Source organism: Dermacentor silvarum, chromosome 6 (genome assembly GCF_013339745.2).
Source record: "Dermacentor silvarum isolate Dsil-2018 chromosome 6, BIME_Dsil_1.4, whole genome shotgun sequence".
In the NCBI taxonomy this organism is placed as follows: Eukaryota; Metazoa; Arthropoda; class Arachnida; order Ixodida; family Ixodidae; genus Dermacentor; species Dermacentor silvarum.
Window position 1 is genome coordinate 147,388,827 of NC_051159.1, and position 18,147 is coordinate 147,406,973.

The following is an 18,147-nucleotide window of genomic DNA, read 5'->3' on the forward strand; positions in this document are numbered from 1 at the left end:
GCGACAATCCTCCCGCTCACTTTCTTGGGTGTTTTTCATTCATTCATTTTCTTTGATAATTTTTTTTCCTTAAAGACCCTGTGTGGTGAGTGGGTGGGGGTACAAAAATAAGTAAGAAAAATGTTCGCGCGTGGTTTTACTGTGAAAGATGATTAGTTACATTTGCTGTGAAGGTGGAAGGGCAGGTGATAAGAGCGATGTTGTGGGAAAGGCCGTTCCAGTCTTTGGCTGCTCTCGGAAAAAAATAACAGAGAATGTTTTAGTGGGGTGGCCACGTAGACGATCAACCTGTAATGTATGGCTACTGTGGCAGTGGTGATATAAGGCTCGCGATTAAGTGTACAATGAATGAACTTATGAAAAAGGGAGAGTGTGGCAACATGGTGGTGGAACGACAGAGGAAATGAATCGCAACGTGCTGGCTTTTTGTATGTGTAAAATGTACAACATTTGCCCTGGGACAGTTAGCTGGAGCCTTTCACGGTCATGGCTGTGGAACACCCTTCCAACCTCAGGCGTCACGTAAAACGTGAACCTATAAGAGCAGGCGGATGGCCAATGAACGATCGTATATGCTATCCCCATGGCATCAAGGCTGCCATAGCAGAGGTTGCCTCGCTATGCAATGAGTGATAAGGATAAGGTGATCCGAGGGCCCTGGAATCTCATTATTATCGCTCATGATCCGATGTGGCCCTTTATCAGGTCATATAGTTATAAAGCTGGTACTGCATAATGTTTGGAACCCAACAAAATATGCATGTAAGCTGCGGCATCGTGCAGTCGCTAACACCGTGGGTATAAAGCTGCAAACACCACGGATGAAAGATTATATGCCGCTGTTTCTGGCTGTTAATGCCGGATCGCGGCTGTAAAGTATGTCCTACTGGAGCTGACATCGACTCTAACAACGTGTGTGGTCGTGTTTAACGGGCCCCGTCGCTCTACTCAATACAGGCTGCTTTCCAGTGCTCTGATACAGCATTTTCGTTCTACAATATATAGCGTATAGATCGAATGTATTTTCTCATTTACACGAGCTGCGTCGGGTATGCAGTACTCTTCGGCCAAAAGGAATATACTTCTGCGATGAGGCGCGCACAGAGAGCGGGGCAACCGGGTTGTACGATAAGCACAGAAGACAGTAGCAGTTCGTGCTTGTCGGCACGACATAGACAAGCTTTGACGATTTAATTTTGGTGTATTATGGCGAAGGATGCGATGTTGTGGAAACAATTTTATTCGAAATGGCTTGCCATTCGATGGTACTGGCCACGAGGGTCAATCTCCAATTCCTTTTCCAATGCAGTCAGGAAAAATTTACGGCACTCATCTAACGATGACTGTTGATGGTAATGCTATTAGCATGCGAGCAATGTAGCGACAGCACATATTTCTTAAGTTTATTTCTTATTTGACATCTGTAGTGGTCATTCGCAGAATTCCGTTGCGTCGGCTATATGCGACCTATTCTGGTATCGCCCCAGTTTGAGATGGCACTCGCTTGGCAAGGTAGCCATAAGCATGACGGCATGATGAAGACTATACAGAGTGATGATTTTAAAGTTTTATGGAATTTTCATAAATCGCCTGTGGCAGATGGCATTGTTCTTGTCTTCGAGCTGGACTATTCGAAGAGGAGGACATTACTATCACGAGAAATCGAAACACATTGTCAACAAATAAATAAAAATTCACTAATTAACCTCCTAATTGCTTTACGGTGCGTATTGCAATTCACAAATTGTAGCCGGTGAGCTTGCAGGACGTATCCACTTGAAATGAATTTTTAGATGACACGAGTTTCAGGAAGAGAGATGAGGAGAAACAAACAACGATTAATCTTAAAAATGGAAGAATAATTAAAACGACTATGGGTAGCTGATGCTAAGCATGCTTCAAGGCTCAGGAAGACAGAGTGGAAGAGAGAATGCATTATTGAAAAATGCTTGTCACTTCGTTGCTGCAGCACATATATATACACCAAGAAATCCTCCTGTAGAAATTTATTTGCAAAGTACCTTAAGTTTGTAACATTTGAAAAACGTGAACAACTAGACGTTGTTAAAGATCCTCTCATGTGTGCCATTCTCTTGCAAATACTCGTACCCGTTGAATTTCTCGTCAGGTATTTACTATTTAGAAGAATAGCGTTACCTGCCTTACAGTTTAACCTAGTCTCAGACACCACAACTAATTTGCTATTTCTCTAGCAGATTCGCTCGAACGCCAAAGCGGAGGCTTCATCTTGCTTGCGCCCAGGTCGAATGTAAAAATTGCAGGAATTTTTTTTTCTTTCTACAAAACGTGACTTCCGAAAGACAGAAAGCTGAAAATTCTGTGAAGAGAAGGCCCAGTGCCAACTAAGTTCACCAGCACAATCGAGTTTCTAAATTATGCATCAACAGTTCCGGCGTAGATGCAACGTTCGTTGATAGCGTGTTGCAGAAGGACGTCTTATTTGAAAATCTTCCAAGTTTCTTGCAGATGTGCATCAAACTAACACAACGTGACGGGGTATTCGCCGGTTGGACTTTTTTTAGCGAAACATTATGCACAACATTCTTGCGGCGCCACAAACACCTTAGAATAAGGTTCCGTGTTCATCCAACGTCAAGCCAAGAATTCACGATCTTCTCCAAAGCATTTGTAGCTGTCTAACATTGCCATACATGCCACGGGGTCTAAAAATGCACATGACGGTCAACAATGAACGTATACTGGCTTTGAACATTCCTTCAAAAAGAATTCCACACACCGCGATGATTCTGCGACTCGTGAATGCAGGCCTGGTCCGCCACTTTGCCACATACCTGACGGCATGGTTAAGAAAAATAGAAATAGGATGCGCATGTTGACAACGTCAATACCATAGTTTCATGCCGCCAGTTATTGACAGGTAGAGGATGGGACTTTTCTCTTTTTTTCTGCACGGTGCACACACTGTAGCTTACGAGGATATTGCGAATGCCCTCTTGCATGTACTACGTTGTCACGCATTCTTTCTTTGCGATGGATGACAACTTGATCCGGCTCGTTGCTTCTGTTTGCTCTACCCGGTACACCGGACGTGAAGTAAGTTGAGCTCAGCGAAAGAGGCTTGCCGGCGCATTCCTCTACGATAACAAATACTAAGACCATAAACTATGTGCTCCTCGCGTCCGCTTACCTTGCGGGCCAAATAACCCCTACCCTTGTTTGCCTTACTTTTTTGCATTTCTATACGGAAAATCGCGCTTCGCGAACTGCTACAGTTCTTGCGAATGATTGCTGATGCTTAGCAGGAATAGTCCAGGGCTCAAGAAGAAAGAATTCGCAGCTACATTTCCAGACTTGATCAAAGTAGTTTTCTTTTTCTTTTGATTTTGACTTACTTCCTTTAGTACGTCAACGTGTGCCGTTGTCGAGGCGTAGTGAGAGCTGGAATGGTTTACGCTGTACATTAGCATTAGATGCACAAAATGAGTGAGAGAGCGGGATATGAATAGCTTAGCATTTATTTCGTTCAGATACCTCAGCTCAGTCGCCCCACATTTGTTACGGGGGTCTCACTAAAATGAGATTGAACAAACTCGTTGATGTTAGGTGCAGCCGCGCATTATCAAAGAGCACACAAAACCCGACGGCCGACTGCGAGCAACATGATGCTTGCCGTATGTTCACTTGAATGCCGTGCGTCAATTGCGTCAGAGACTTGTTTGACTAGAGATCACGGCGCGTGATACCGCTGGATTTAGACTCGCGTAGTTGCGCCTGTCCAACCACGTAACTGGATGCAATGTGGTTTCCTCCTCTCCAGTGGCGTCGTATTGCATCTTGCACGTCCTTGCCCCTTTCCTCACTTCGCCTCTACTGTCACGTCCGTCTGGCTCCTTGCGTTCACCTGACGCTGTCTACTTTTCCCGCCGCACTCTTGTACCTTCGCCCTATCGCCTCCTGTCCGCGCTCGACTCTCTGCCAACGCTTTCGCTTGTTTTGTCGCACCGATCGGCCCTCGCGCGCCTGTTCTACGCTCTTTCCACACTCTCGTTGCCAACCAGTGCGCGGGAGAATCAGCCGTTTACCACCTGACGCGCCGGCGGGAGTGCTCGCCTCGACGTCGTTCCTCGCCGCTCACGGATTCAGCCCGAATGATTCTGTGTCGGAAGTTGTTTTGTGAGTGGCCGTATACTGCGCTGCGAGAAGCTGTGCTTGTCATGCTCGACGGGCAGTTGATTATTGCATATCGGTGACCGAAAGGCTAGCGAGTGCGACACTTGGAAGTCGGCGTTCGCCACGCGATCTTTGTCGGAGCGAGAAAGCGAGAAAAGCTAAGCGAGCTGGACAATGTGTATCACTATTTTGACGTACCTCATTGTCGGTGCCGTACCCGTGGACGGTGTTTCATCTGATCAGGTCAGAGGTAGGTGTTTTATTCTGCCTTTGTAAGATTCCACTCTGTGGAATGCCAATGACGTGCCAGTTTCCCACAGCGCTCCGTAATTTGAGTGATCTCCTGCAAGGCAGTGCCCTCCGCGGTAGGTGTGATCGTCAGGATCGCGGACGTAGTGGTGGGCGCCCCACCGACCAGTAAGAAAATGCTCATACGAACAAGCACTTTTTTGAATACGGGCGAAAGATTCGAACAGCACATAGCAAATTGTGTGGGGTTCGCTCGGCATACATTGTGATGGTCAGTATTGAATAACTACGCCATGGAACACTGCAATCGCTTTTTCTCTAGATTGGTTTTTTAGTAAGAGACGTTTCTAAAACGAGGAAGCAGTTTTATTTTATTGTTCAGATATTTTTTTGTTTATTTTAGTTCAACTCAAAGGTTCTGTTCTAATGCTACGCTTTGTGATGTCAATTGCTTTCCTTGCTCAAGAACCTGAGGACTGCGAACTAAGCTTCAGACAGCTAACTATTCATTATTACAGCTTTCACGCACATTGTCTACGGTTGTATGCAAAGCAAATATAGTTTGTTTTAGGAACGATTCAGACGACCGTACAAGAACCTATATCGACGACGGTCGGCTGTTCTTCCTTTTTGTTGTAACGTGTCAAATATTATTATTCTGGTTGCGTGTTTCCTTCTAGATGTTTAGATAGACGGCACTTTCATTCAAAACCCAAAAACTGGCATTGACGCTGTGCTATCACGGTGAATGATCACTAACCATTCAAACGCCCGCTCCGAGGGCGAAACAGGAAATTCTTATCGTTGCGTCCAGCACTGCCTGAATGGTGACTATGCATCGATGTCATAGCGCCCGTTATTTGTAAATTAAGACTCCAAATTGCGCTAGTTGGATTGGATTCATGGTTACAAACAAAACTCAGTGCTATGACAAGAGACGAAAGAAAAAGTGCACGACACAAGCCCAGTCTCACCAGTCAAACTGTTATTCAGATCTACACAGACTATATACAAATTCAGCAAAAAAAAAAAAATATCGAAAAAAAGAGAGAAAGAAACTGCTGTGACAGGGTACCACGTATGATCTCACTTGCTTTTTCGCGGCGTGTTCACTTGTGTTGTCTTGTTTACGTTTTTGCTTCTCTTTCCGTTGGGTAGATCCGAATCATATTACGCTTGTGAGACAGCTTTCGTGTTGTGCGCTTCTTTCTTTGTCATTTGAGTTAGCACTGAGTTTGTTTGTTACGACTATATGGCAATATATATAAATCACTGTAATAAATTAATAACAAACACAAAAAAGAAACTAAATCGTAACGCAGAACGATGTAGTCATTAGAGAGCTCTTATTATTTGGAACTAATTACCAAATCAATCACGCAAACGTACTCCCGATTTCGACATTCGTCCCAAGAAATAAAGCGCCAAATATAAAATATAAAGCGCCATGGTGACGGCCGGGAATACAGTGCGTGACGCGCGTAATGCAATGCAGATATATACAGTTCGTCTGGGTAGTGCGGCGTTGCAGTTCCCATTGTTTTTATCGGTACAACTGCAAATGTGAACTGTAGTGTTCTACGATTCTGTGCGCAGATGCTCAGATAGTTCCACTGTGTAAGTTGGCTTTCCTGCAGTCCGTTTTCTGAGCTCACGGAGGAATCAATGAGACATAAAAAGCTTCGCTTTAACAGAGTTCATATTGTAATTACTAGAGGGATTTTTGACCCTAGTGTCTAAGCGAGCTGCAAGCGGGTTCAGCTATCATGGAGGAGGAAACAACCTTATTTGTTAATTTGTCAGCCATAACGGAAATTATGAGTGAACCCTCATAGTCACTGAAACATTGATTTGCCTGAACTTCATCTTTCTGACTTAAAACGGCTTTGTGACTTTGTAAACTCGTCATTTTTGACGAAGTACTCGGTTATAAATAATTAAACACGATTAAAAACCTCCGACGGCAGGAGTGGAGTCCAGGACCTCTAGCACAGAAGTCCGATATCGAAACCATCGGGCGCATGCATTCGCAAACGGCATAGAACGCCTTTATGAATTTCTCGCGGTCAAGCCACAGCGTTGAGACACTCGGCGCGTTTCGACTTGGCCTCCTCGACAGGCTGAACCGTGGAAATTCGTAGTGATTGTGCGTGCTCGCAGAATCTTAGGCACTTAAAAAAGTGTAGATAGCTCTGAAATTTAGGACAGTGGAGGCGTATAAAGCGAAATAGACAAAGCCTCAACAGCGTCTTAATCCACAAGCACGAAGATCATACAAATCCATGTACTTCCCATCATTCCCACGGTGACAACGATTGCAGTGCCAGAGTTCCCTCTAATAATTGTTGTAGGAAACTAGCTCTATGGGCCTTAAGGCTTTGCTCCAACACAGGAAAAAGCAAAACTGAGACAATGACGTCAGCTAAATGCATGGTCATGGAGCTGCCTATTCTGCACGTATTGTGGCGCTGCGGCAAGAATGAGGCATCGCGCTGTCCATATATACGGGCGTAGTACTCGTATACTGCCTTATATGTCCATTTATCGCTCATCGCCATCACCGCAAAACATAACACAGAGTGGGAGTACTAAACCACTGTCTTCGTCTTCTGCTGGAACCCCCCTTCTTGCTCCTTTGTGTTTTTTGTGGTCTCTGTTTTTATCGCTGTCCTTGAATTCTATATCGGTTCCGACTTTCGTTACATTGACCGATGGAGAGGTATAGGAGGAAAAAACAGAGCGTCTTGCATGACTCACGGAATGACGACAGCGACAGCTTCGGGTCCCTCGTGTGTTGACGTTGACCAAGCGCCTAGGTTATGCGGTCCATTCATCGTAGATCATGGGACTTGACTGAAGAACAGGCACCGCACACAACTTCTAATCATGCATCACAGTCACTGCCTAGCAAATAAACGTAAAAGTTGATAAGGCGTATGTTATGGCGCACTGGTAACCAACAATGGCGGTTCTTCACTCAGTGTAAGGCGATATATTTATTCAGTTTTTCGTTTATTTGCTTCTTAGTTTGTTAATCGATTTATTGATGTTCCGATTATAGGAGTTATTGTGTGTAATTTCTAAGCTCACCAGCTTGCCTCGTTCCGTCTCACGCCTCCTTTGAACGTTGTCGCAAATTAGCTATCATCTCAAAATTTAACAGCTTCATTTAGGACACTCTTTCTCTAGGACATTCACTGAATGCTTTCCGATCTGATGTACTTTCTGCGATCGGCCGCTTATGGCGCCGTTATTGCGCCAAGATTCAGTGAGTGCCTGAATGAAACCGGGCGGACGCTGCTTACAATTATGAATCGGCGACACTGATGCTGCCCGATTTCGAGACTGGAAATGCGATAGCCGTACAAATCAGGTAATCTGGTGTCCTAATAAACGGTACTTTGCTCTCTCTCGTTCCTATACGTATAGTGCCTGGATCAAGCGCGAAAGGCCAGAATCTTTAATACGACGGCAATATTACTAACCATTTTCTTTTTCTGTTTTATCAACAACGACTAAGTTGTGCAAATTCGTGATGCACTGATTGACAAATTCAACTAATGAGTATTCAGTATAGTCTACCTCAAGAAGATTTTTTATGTGCTAACGGGAACCCTCGTGCATTTTTTCCAAGTATGTAAGAGAATCATCTGGAAACTGTTGCTAACGTCAGGATTCGTAATCGCCTGCGCATTGCTAGAGTCTGGCCGCTCTCAACGGTGTAATTCCTTCATGTTCCCTATAGTAGTTAAATGCATGCTGAAAATTTTTGCGAATTACTTCTTTAATCCCTTGGAATCACAGAAATAGTGGTGGCCGTTGCGCCTAGCAATAGGTTTGTGCAAATGAAGGACAAACATGTGAATCTTCAATGGAGTTATCAAACATTCTAACTCACTTCAATTTAACCATGTAGATGTAACATTTGTGTTTCGCTATTATTATTATTCCTATTATTGTTATTATTAATATTATATAACCATATATAAACACTATAATAAAGGAAAGCGAAGCGTGCTAGCAGTTGTCTTCTAAACCGAAACCACGCCCATCAGCTTGAAGACGAGAGAAAAAAAGAAAAGAGCAGTCGATGGAGATTAGGACAAGCAAAAAAGGAAGAGGAAGCTACCGCAAGAGCCCTCACGTCACGTCATATGCAGAGTATGAGCATTACAGACGAAAGTCTGGTCCCATGGTTGACAATAATTTTAGTACAGTATCAAGAATCGCTAGACTAAACTACTGAAGCCAATTTTTTGTGCGTGAACATGAATTGATCACAAATATGTATGCGTTCTCCTGCAGGTAAAGGCATCTGCGAATCCGTGGGAAGCTTTTGCAACGCCACCAAATGCTTGGCCAAAGAGGACGTCATGACCTTTACGTGTAAATGCGACAAGGGACAGTACTTCAACGCCACCGCTCGGCGGTGCTTTCGTAAGTATAACGCTGTTGCATTAACTTTCTGCGCCAGTATTGTGTACATCCAAGTTCACTTTATTAGGATAGCAATCATACGGACACTCCAGGTGCATTTCTGCCGTCGCCGTCGCCGTGAGGTTCCGTATGAAGTCCACGGGTGATAAATCGTCGCCGCGCGCCGTATTCTCTATGTGCGAGTGAAAGCGTGTGAGGGTGAGCCGGCGATCGCGGTTCAATCTCGCGCACGCAAGGGCGGGGAGCGGGAAGGAAGCGCGCCATCTTTCAGTCGCGCGCAACGCTCCGGAGGGAGTGGGTTACTCCACGCCGCCCGAGCGACCGCGCGCGCCCGCCAGGTCCTAAGGCTCTGCAATCCTCCGGGGGGAGGGGAGGGAGGGGGGAGGCCGCATACTACGCCGCGCCTTTCCGCCTAGATGGTTGTACCTTGAAAGCCCTCTGCGGCGGGGGCAGAGTCCTTCCTCCGGTTGCAGATGAGCCTCCGTTGCAGATGAGTTGTTTTTTTTTTTTTCCATGCCCATAAGACGTGGAATTGGGAAATCATCTACAATTTAAGTATTGTCTTCGGAAAATGCTATTCTTGAGATTGAAAGAGTCATTCGCAGTACGCACGAAATACCCGAGAGACATTTTACGCCACTAGAGTTTGACCATGGCTTAGAGTTCGACAAACAAGAAATCTGCTTCTGGGTCAGGTCTTACGACTTTCGCTATGCTGGTGAACATTGGACAAAATGAGACTTGTCGCCTCCTAGCATTCATAAATGACATATGCGTGCTTGGGAGATTGCCGTCACTCTGGAAAGTCACTACGGTGATCCCTCTACTGAAACATGGACGTACGCCAATGACGTTGAGTCATTTAGCCCAGTGAGTTGGCTGAAAAAAGTGATAATATTCTGACTTAAGTGGTTGTTGGAAGGAAACGGTGCATTGCCCAAATGCCTCGCAGGATTTGGAACGTCACATCGTACTATGAACTGTGTACTGGACATTCTAGCGTACATAGAGCAAGTGCGTGCAATAGGTAATTTCACAATTGAAACGTTTCCATATGTAAAGCGGGCCTTCAACACTGTCAGTCACGCCCATGTACTGCAAGCTTTGATTACAATTTACGTACGTGGTAGAATGTTTCGATAAATAGCCAACTTTGGCGTGACCGTCAAATCATTATTGAAAGTGTTGGCAGCAACAGCTCTATTTTCTATAACATGGGGTTCCGCAAGACATTGTGCCAAGTTCGACTTAGTTTAATATTGTTATGTCACTGCTACCATCAAAACCTCCCCGCCATTGCACAATCCAGATATACGCATATGATGTTTGTATCGGTATCCGTTGCTTATGCGGCAAGAATTGCAGTCTGGCATTGACGTTGTGGACGAGTTTATGCGTGATCGGGGTAGGGATTTGTCGCCAGAAAGGTCAGTCTAGCTGCCATTTACTTGCAAACAATAAGGAATTTTTCGCTTTCTTTAAATCGAAAGACCACTGAGCGAGTAATTTATCACAAATTACTTGGCGTGGTCCTTGACGTATCTTTGTCCGGGAAAATACATCGAGACGTGGTCGAGAAAAACGGGAATAGCGTCTTTCATGCTCTGCGATGCCTGTGTGGGCCTCGGCAGGGCGCCCAACAAGATCTAGAACTCTTGTGATGGCCGAATTACACGAACCATCAGTTGCGGCACTTCGAGCAAGGGGAGCATGCAGTTAATTTTCTCGAGTTCAACTGAAAGTTTTTCTACGGGTGCAATAAATGATACATTTGCAAGACGTGACAGTTACTTATGTCGGTTACTTGGCAGTCTTTCGTTCTCGATTCCAGACCATGCGACGTGGACTTTTGATTCACATTATCCCCCTTCGCTTATTCCCGCACTGCAGATAAATGCTGAAATTGCCGGACTGGACAAGAAAAATGCTATCTGCACCCTTTTAGCTCAATTGTTAACTCTGTGTCACTTACATGATTATTACAATGGAAGTATACACATTTATACTATTGGTTCAACAGCTTCGTCAGGAACGACATCTGCATTTGTAATTTGTATCACTCAAAATACGTCGAAGTTGTCTTTCACATGGGACATCATCAATGATTACAGACCTCCATGTCATATTATTGGCCCCTGAATGAATTCAAGTACAGGAGGAACCTGCTATGTGGTCTATTCTAACAGACTCAAAGTCGGCTCTTCAGTGCTTGCGCCGCTTTTGCCCACGTGATCCGAGCGCAATGATGGTTTATCAGATCTCCTTTAGAATAGCTATAGCTGCGTCTTCATGTCATTAAATGAAGCTGCAATGGGTTTCAGGGCGTGTCGGTATAGCAGGAAACAATGAAGACCACAAAATGGCTACGGAAGCACATAATTCCGCTCCGGTCATACTAACTAAATTCCTGAGGGCTGATGCTAACATTGAAACAAAACAAATGTGAATGTCTACAGCACTTTACCTATTTGAGGCCAATTCTATGAACAGTCTGCTGTACTAAGTTGACCCTATCTAGAGTTTACGATCTCTGCTAGCGATGGCCGTGACATAGACTCTCTAATTTGTTTGTATCGAGTTAGAAGTGGCGTATACAGATAGGTTTTTCTATCGCATACGTCGTTCAAGTATGCCTTGTTTCACGTGCGGCCATTCATGGGAGAACGTAGAACACGTTCTATAGTCAGCCGGCCAGGAGCACAGTCAGCCGGGAGCACGATCATGTGAATGCACGTGCCTCTACGCTGTGAGCGCCACGTGCTCAGTATTGAGCGCGGTCTCAAGCACGAGAGCTTGCCTGTAGCAATCTGTACTCCTATGCAACATTAGTTTTGAAAGAGATTTTAGACATGGGTGATGACAGCTGTGTAAAGATATTGCGACACCAACTATACCGTCTAAAATACATATGGCAGCGCATTACCGAAAACGTTATTGGGAGAGTTAGAAAATGTCACCGGCTGGTTGATGATATATGCCTATAAATGTTACCCTTTTGTGCGCGTGCTACTCAACTAGAGCGGCGAATAACTACAGATTTCGCTAATAAGTTTTCATTTCTATAAGCGATCAGACCACCAGGGCCACTATTCACAAAGCTTATCACACATACAACCGTGTTTTTGCAAGCAGCGTTCTTGTGGTAACCACACATTCTCTCGGTTGGTGCATAGCCAGAGAGTCACCGTAGAAAATTATGGTCATTCGACAAATGGCATTTTCGTACGAAATCTTTTGTGAACACTAGCCTAAGTTACCGGAGTATCGTCACTAACTTTAGAGGATAGGGTTTACTTCACGCTAAATCCTGAACAGGAATCGCGTAGCTTTTTATTTCAAATGAATTCATTAATCGGAACAAGGAAGGAAGGAAAGAGTGGAGAAGGAAAGTCAGGGAGGTTAACCAGTTTTGCACAACCGGTTTGCTACCCTACACATGGGAGCGGGATGGGGAAGAAAGAAAGATAGGGAGAAGAGAGAGAGGGTGATAACACTGACTGTGCCCTGACACAGTGCTGGTTCCCTGCCACAAACTTGAGAACCGTCCAAAAATGTAATATAAAGGGGCCTTTAGTCCTGTTCTGTGTGCATTCCTGCGAGAAATACGGCCCGGCTGATTGATTCTGTTTGCACCTGTCTTTTTGGTAACAGATACGACTACCTCCCTGGCTTCGCATTTTTATACTTGTTGCTCTCTATACGCAGATGTGTCTTCCTGCTTGGTACACACGTGCATTCATTCAACATGTGTCGACGATGACGGTTCTAGCGAAGCTCGGTGTGAATTTGAAAACGGCACTGACATTCAAGGTAGGGACTCATGACTGTGTCAACTCATACTCTTGTTCTGGCTTGAGTTCAGCGCTGAAATGAGTCATGCATTGTCCGCTACTCTCTGTACGGATAAAGTCCAACGCTTAAGCGTGAGACCTGGATGCGCTCCTAAATTGGTGCGCTTCCACTTAATATAATCATTATTATTTAGTTTATGCAAGCGTCGCACCCAACCCATAACCATTTCCATTGGCTTCTATCTCTGAAGTCTCTGATGCTACGAAGATACAAAATACCAGCCGGAAAACTGTGGAAGTGTTGTAGCCCACCCTAAACCCGCTGTGGTTGCTCAGTGGCTATGGTGTTGGGCTGCTGAGCGCGAGGTCGCGGGTTCGAATCCCAGTCACGGCAGCCGTATTTTTATGGGGGTGAAATGCGAAAACACCCGTGTACTTAGATTTAGGTGCACGTTAAAGAACCCCAGGTAGTCCAAATTTCCGGAGTCCCCCACTACGGCATGCCTCATAATCAGATCGTGGTTTTGGCACCGTAAAACGCCATAATTTAAAATGTTAAAGCCTACCGTAAGACTGCAGGATCAAACACTTTTATATTCTTGCAGGTCATCGAAGAACGCTGGTTCAAGGTTAGGTTTGACAATGACAGATAGTCAGTGTCATCTAATCTGTTTGCCCATTGGCGATCATAATACCGGCCAGCAAGTTTCGAACCACGCTCTACACTGAATTTGTTATTGCAAATGATTAGTTATCGCTTCTCTGCATTCACTAGTTTCGTCTGCAGTGCACCGTTATATATTGCAGTGTTTCATTTGTTGTTCTTTTCAGCACACTCGGCGTTTACGAAAGATTGCACTGACAGCGGCGGCCGACTAGAGCAAAGCGATGGTGAGATCAGCTTCAGTTGCGTATGCCCTCGCGGGGCACAATTCGTGAATGGATCTTGTCGCTGTAAGTACCGCTTTCAATGGGTTCCGGACGAATGACTGACGGCTGCTGCCAAGCGTTGAAATCCGTATACACGCATTTGTAGCAGCACCGTGAATCGAGAATAGCAATAAAATTATTTGACCGGATATTCTTGTTTAGAAACCACTAATGAAGGAAGGCAGCAACGTTTATTGTAAAACAAATTTACCAATATTAGGTATTCGAGATCTCAGTGACCCGCACTCTTTCTGCGGTATTTCTTGTTTCTGTTTTGCGGTGGCTAGGAAAGCTCGCCATCCGGTTATTTGTTCCGCTATAAGCTAGGGAAAATGCAGGGCTTCAAAGTTCTTGCAGGTAAATCTGTGTTTAAAAGGATGTTGTGCGTGGTTGTGCATTGAGGCTTGAAGCCCCTATATTTCATGAAAATACTTCCATGTGCAGAACAATTAAAAACAGTGTTTTTTTTCTATTTCAGTAGCTCTTTGCCTAACGGTCAGAAAACGGGATTTTAAATTTTCCCGACATGTCAATCTCTCCATGTCTGAATTATCTTGGCCTAGCATAATCTCTTAAGAATTGCTTCAAAGCGACCGTCCGACCGAGCTGGGTGACATCCTAAAAACCTCATTAAGTTGTTTGGCAGCTTACCTTTGTTTTTGCTTTTCTTTGTAAATACCACAAATACCACGAGCCCATTCGCTCTTTAATGCTGCTCAAAACCATGATGACGTAGGCTACTGCAGTTTCACAGGTTCAAACTTTTTTTTCTGATTGAACGATTCAGTTTTAATTTTTCGATTTCTATTTGCTTAGCGCCACTGCTTGTGGAATGCTATTTGCGGTTATGAGTAGTAACGAGACTCTGTATCAATACCAGCACTAGCAAGCTTGACGTGTGATAGGTTTAATAATTTACAATGTTGAAATGTGATTTTCTTAAAATGAAGCTGTAATGGCAAAATTGACGGGAAAAACAGAATTGGTGCAACTAACTCTGTCAGATTTGTTGGGTAATCTTATGTTTCATTCAAAAACTTGATCTCTCTATTTGCCAGCCGACGGCACTGACCTTCCAAATTTTATGTATAGCTTCTTTGAACAACTGGCAGTTGTAAGAATAAGTACAAATTCAGGTAATATCGTTAATTAGGTTGTCTTGCATGCTAAAGCTACACTGCCGCATCACCGTTTCCCCTACGTTCTCACAATATGCAACAAATCCAGTTGAATATTAGAAAAAGACTGTTTGAAGGTCAGTCACCCTCGAATTTCTGGGAGGACCCCTTGCATTATGTACAAGCCGTGGTTGCCACATGTCTGTGCAATACTTGTGGCATTTTTATTTCTCCTACGCAGTCATGCATCTACGCCCCGTCGTAGATAAAATAGTTTCCCCAAAGCGTGCTGTCATTTCTTGCTCTACAAATACGATATCTCGGTTGCTAATTTTGTATGTTATGACCACCATTGCCAAAAGTATGTTCGATCATGGTCTTTCAGCTTTCCATTACTTCATTTCAGCAAACAGAAATTGCAGCCAGGAAGAAATTATTAAGTGCGCAGAAAGAGGGCGTCGATGCGTTCTGCAAGATGCAGAAGCGCTGTGCAAATGCCCAGAAAACGCAGTCGAGCTTGCCGATCGGTGCTCTGGTACGTCAAAAAAAAAAAAAAACATGTATATTCTTATCGCCTGTTTTTTTTTTTTTTTTTTTTTTTTTTTTTTTTTACTCGTAGTCACATACTGTTCCCGGAGATGCTACCCGTGCGTATGATTACGCCACTCTTAATAACAGGGTCACGTTCTCGCAAAGCCATCAGTTTGGTTGGGATGGTACCGTCGGATTGGTGTTTTTTTTTTTTTCAACCAATACAGACACAAATTCAGTTATCACGCTACAGAAAATGTTAATATAGCACTGCACAATGCTCAGGCACTGTACAGCAACACAGGTGTCAACAAAATATAAAAACGAGCTTAGCGTTCAGGAAACGCGGCTTCATATGAAGCTATCCATTAAAGGTTTTCAGTGAATAGGCGTCCAACTGTTGCCTTTCGCAGGAGGTTAATCAGGTGCCGCGTGTCGCCTAAGTTACACAATGCATTGCTCAAAACCAAGTCTTCATGCGGAGCTCTCGAAAGCGTAGTGTGTGTCTTTTCTGGCCGACATTTCGTTGCATTACTTTGTTTACAATGAAACTACTTGTAAATAGTAGGCAAGGTGCTAATAACACAGTTCATCTATATTCCACAGCATTTCGCGCGCTTGAGCGTTTCGTTACAAGAGGTGCTGTCTAATCGGGATAGTGATCGTAAGATTAGCGACGTAGCCAGCAACCATGAACAGTTCTTACTAATCAAAATGTTTGTGAATTCGGCCTGAGAAAATGACAATACAAAACTTTGAGCAACTTTTTTACAACTAGCTTACCGACACAAAACTGATCACCCGCCTTTATATAGGGCCGGGACTATTAGCTACCTTGGGCAGTACACATTTGGTCCAGAGATGACAATTTTCGGATCGCGAAAAAGAAAAGCTTTCAATAACGCATTCTACGATGAAAGAACGCTGCGCATTTGAGTGTATGCTCATTCAATTCGCCAACATCATATGTGCTTCTTGTTATCCGTTCCCATGACTAAGTCTCTCTTCAAACAGACGAAGTTGCGAGTAGTTCCGCCTTATAGTTGTTAGAACCACTGTAGGAGTATTACAGTTGACGTAAATATAGCGTAGTATTGTGCCTATGTGAGTACTGTGTCCTATTTATGGCGCCTCTTGAAGCATAAATTCAAGACCCTCCGTGTTTAACAGCGAAATATATTTCTTATGAATCATTTGTTACTATCAATGGTATTTGCTAACTGAGCGTCTGGAATTTCAGAAAAATGTGCACCCGAAAAAAACCGTGAATGCAGCACACCGCTCAGTCGGTGTATTGTGCAGAGTGGCAAGGAGACGTGCGCGTGCCTTCCTCTACTCCAATGGAATTCTAGTTTCGGTCACTGCGTACCAGGTGGGTGTAGCTGTAATTCACGCAGTGTATTGTACATTGGCTGTTGCATATAAAATATTCTGCGGATAATTCTTGAGTGAAGTCGAGATACATATCGTTGGAGCTATTTTACAAACTGATCATCGCCATTACAATTGTATTAGCAATCGCAGTACCTGTATTATAACTACGATTAGTAGTGCGTTACAGACGAGGACAAAAAAAGGGATGTAACACACTCGGCCTTAGAAATAACTGTCAATGTTATAGATTATCTGTGCCTTGTGCATTACTGAGTCGTCGCCGAGCTTATTGACATTCACAGTTCAATTGTGACAATGTCGAGCAAATTGCATGAAAATTTAAGGTGAAAATTTAGGGTGAAAATGAAAGAAAAAGAAAGTGAATTTTGTGTTGATTCGCTACTGAATCCGCACTGTAGCAATTACAGAAGTTGGCGTAAACTTTTGTACCAGCACTGTGACCTAAACTGCCGTGATTTGAGTGTATGGACACCTCTGCGCATTCTAAGCTTCGCATAGTACGAGTACAGAGTAGTCTCTGTAACTGTAACTCCATCACACACCATCCATATCACTCCAGTAGGGGTGGTGGCAGGCTCCACTTCTCTGACGCAAACGTTACATGTATTTGTTAAGACGGGGCTTTCCGGTCCCCGATTGAACTTTTATTGGTTTCAAAGAACTTTGAGCGCCGCTCTTTCCAGTAAAGGAAACATGTTTTTCTGCAGAATTTAGCTGATGTAATGGAAATCGCGATAAATGAAGATCGTTCTTTTTTTTCAGAGATGGCATTCAAACGCACTTTTAGCTTCAAAGTGCACGCGGAAGACTCCCAGCACAATGATACGTTGGAACATTGCAACGACGCCACATGGGAGGCAAATGTCCACCACGCTGTGAGTTTTGCCTTTAGGACATGCGTTTCGCTATAACAGCAAATTCATTAAAAAAAGTTCTGTTACCAGCCGGTGAATATCTTAAATGCCTTGTGCTTTTAAGTTTCTAAACACATCAGACGCTTACATTGTCATCAGTGTTCAAATAGTTCTCTTCAGCCGCTTTAATTACTGACAAGGAGTTTACTTTTCCCATATGCGCAAAATTTTTTACTTTGAGCGCTTTGGACATACGCCGTAGCAATCAGCATGATAACCATATATAGCCGGCTAACATCTCCAGCATCACATTAAAGCACATTTCTCTCTCTATCTCTCATATATTCGATGCGGTGATGGCATGTAGAGGATTGCACTTAAAGTGTTTTGTGACTAAGTACAATTTACGAAGCAGCTCGCGCGCTATAGTGGTCGTAAGAACGGATCCATCAAATCATTATGGGTATTAAATCATTAGATAATGCATCCCGTCAAAGTAAAACAAATCATACGAAAGCAAAATTTTGAGTATTTTGTCCCTGGACTAGCAATTACAATAAAGTTGCTGTGCTAAAGTATTTCCTAAGAACAGGGGCACCTGCCAGTCGGTACAGTGAATATTAGCGAAGGCGGCTGACTAGGGAAATTTCCAAAGAACGAGAGGCATTGCGGATTTGCCTCAAGCTTGTT

At 43.9% G+C, this 18,147-nt stretch overlaps 1 protein-coding gene across 1 annotated transcript in view; it reads left to right on the top strand.

Moving 5' to 3' along the window:
* The window catches only part of LOC119456949 (neurogenic locus notch homolog protein 1-like), a 218,918-nt gene that overhangs the window by 191,431 nt on the left and 9,340 nt on the right, over positions 1-18,147 (top strand). The window contains exons 31-37 of the mRNA XM_049669151.1: positions 3,887-4,155; positions 8,707-8,838; positions 12,544-12,648; positions 13,461-13,583; positions 15,084-15,212; positions 16,449-16,580; positions 17,366-17,478. Coding sequence (XP_049525108.1) covers positions 3,887-4,155; positions 8,707-8,838; positions 12,544-12,648; positions 13,461-13,583; positions 15,084-15,212; positions 16,449-16,580; positions 17,366-17,478 — 1,003 coding nt within the window. The remainder of the gene's footprint in view (positions 1-3,886; positions 4,156-8,706; positions 8,839-12,543; positions 12,649-13,460; positions 13,584-15,083; positions 15,213-16,448; positions 16,581-17,365; positions 17,479-18,147) is intronic.